Raw genomic sequence first — 1,991 nt, forward strand, 5'->3', positions numbered from 1 at the left:
GGGGGGGGGGGGGGGGGGGGGGGGAAGTTGTCTGACTAGCAAAACAAACACAAACTGGACAACTTACCAAATTTATTTTATAATGAGTATTTAAATTTCATCTTTAAAATTCTTGGATGACCCTCATTAGAGAAGGTGTGTTTAGTAGTACAATTACAATATATCAATGATCTGCTTGTAATAATTACAGCCCCAAGAGACACATAATCTAAGATCCGTGTTGATATTTTGTGTTATCAATCATGTTTCAGGGCCCTGTGTTGATTTTCAATGCTAAGAACGAATGGTCAGCTCCTCGAACCGTAGTGCTTGACCGAAGTGCTGTCCAGGGATTTGGCTTCAGTGTCCGTGGTGATTGTCCAGTTAAGGTGGCAGAGATTGAAGTGGGCAGCGTGGCTGAGGTGAGAGAGAGAGCATATATCTTGCTACTAGGACAATATGCTACCCAACTTTTAACACCTAAGTTAAAGTTTATGGCAGTGGAACGGGGGATCCTTATCTCATTTACCCCTGAAATTTTATAATGAATTATTCCAACCTTTGAATAGGGAGAGTTCAAATGTGTTTTCAGGGGTGAATGAGTTGTATGTCCTACTGTACTTGGACACCTTCTTCCCAGAAGCATTCCACACTAAGAAACCTGTAAATTACCTGTGATGTTTGTACATTTGTAAACTTTGTTGACTAATTAATTATAAACCTGTACACAAGAACAAATGTTTTGATAGGGGAGATAAACTCTGATCTTATGTACAATACTTTGTAGGGTGTTATACAACCTTTGGTTACTATCTTTTCCATTCACCATTATTTACATCTATTCATCATTATTGAAATTGTTACCAAATACTATTTTTTTTTTATAGAAATCAATTTCTATATTTAATCGGTGGTAGAAATTGTTCTAGGAATCCAATTAATTATTATTTTAGATTTAAAAAAAATATATAAATGAGAATTGACATGAATTCAGATTTCTGTTTATTTTTAGGCTAGTAAGCTGAAAGTCGGTGATTTTGTGGTAGCTGTGGGTAGCAAGGACTCAAAATGGTTGAGACACGAGGAGGTTGTGAATTTGGTCCGACAATCCGGTAGTCACCTAGAACTTACTCTAGTGACCCCAATAAACACTAGCATGTTAGAAACCCCCCGACCATCATCTACGCCAAGTTCTCCCGGAACTCCGATGCGGATGCAGAGTCCGGGAGAAAGTGTGTCTAGTCACAGCGTAAAAAGCAATCGAAGTAGACTAAGTGCTCCCTGGATTTTCATTCGGAAAGGTTCAAAGGAAAAACAGGAAAAGCCAGAAAAGAGCAAAGAATTTGAGGATGGAGATTTGTTTTTGCGCTAACTATTTTTTTCCACTCGAATCAGAGAATGTGCACATAATCAAAAAGAACTTTTAATCACAGTATTATGTCTAACTTTTTATATATATTATCATATATTATATTTTATTATATATACATTTTGATATGCAACTGTTCATTATGAAAGCAATATCTACATGATGTAGAAAGTGAGAGAGTGAGTAAAGAACAGAGAAAAATAATTCTGTTGTGTTTGTTGATAGTTGACTTACACTGAAAATCTCAATGGGTCAGACAAATCATCCTGTAAGAATTCATTCCGTAATATTTACATTCTGTATACCTGGACCCATTGACGAAAATTACATTTATTAGCTCACCTGGTCCGAAGGACCATAGTTAGCTTATGCCGTGGCACAGCATCCGTCGTCGTCCGTCATCAGCTTTTTCTTTCAAACCTATCTCCTCCTAAACGCCAAAGAGAATTTCAACCAAATTTAGTCTGAAGCATCAGTAGGGACGGGCAGTTATTTATGAAATAAATGAGGTTGGTTCGACCCCTGAGGCCAGGGGGGCGGGGCCCTGAAGGGGAACTTAGCTAAATTTGCTTTAAAACGCATCTCCTAAACGCCACAGAGGATTTCAACCAAATTTAGTCTGAAGCATCAGTAGGGACGGGCA

The 1,991-nt window shown here is 38.1% G+C and overlaps 1 protein-coding gene across 1 annotated transcript in view; it reads left to right on the top strand.

Moving 5' to 3' along the window:
• Positions 1-1,741, top strand: part of LOC110462637 (rhophilin-2-B-like) — a 27,996-nt gene extending 26,255 nt beyond the window's left edge. Inside the window, exons 14-15 of the mRNA XM_021516695.1 lie at positions 252-401; positions 992-1,741. Coding sequence (XP_021372370.1) covers positions 252-401; positions 992-1,351 — 510 coding nt within the window. The 3' untranslated portion in view covers positions 1,352-1,741. The remainder of the gene's footprint in view (positions 1-251; positions 402-991) is intronic.
• The last annotated feature ends 250 nt before the right edge of the window (positions 1,742-1,991 follow it).

Source organism: Mizuhopecten yessoensis, unplaced genomic scaffold (genome assembly GCF_002113885.1).
Source record: "Mizuhopecten yessoensis strain PY_sf001 unplaced genomic scaffold, ASM211388v2 scaffold10819, whole genome shotgun sequence".
Classification (NCBI taxonomy): domain Eukaryota; kingdom Metazoa; phylum Mollusca; class Bivalvia; order Pectinida; family Pectinidae; genus Mizuhopecten; species Mizuhopecten yessoensis.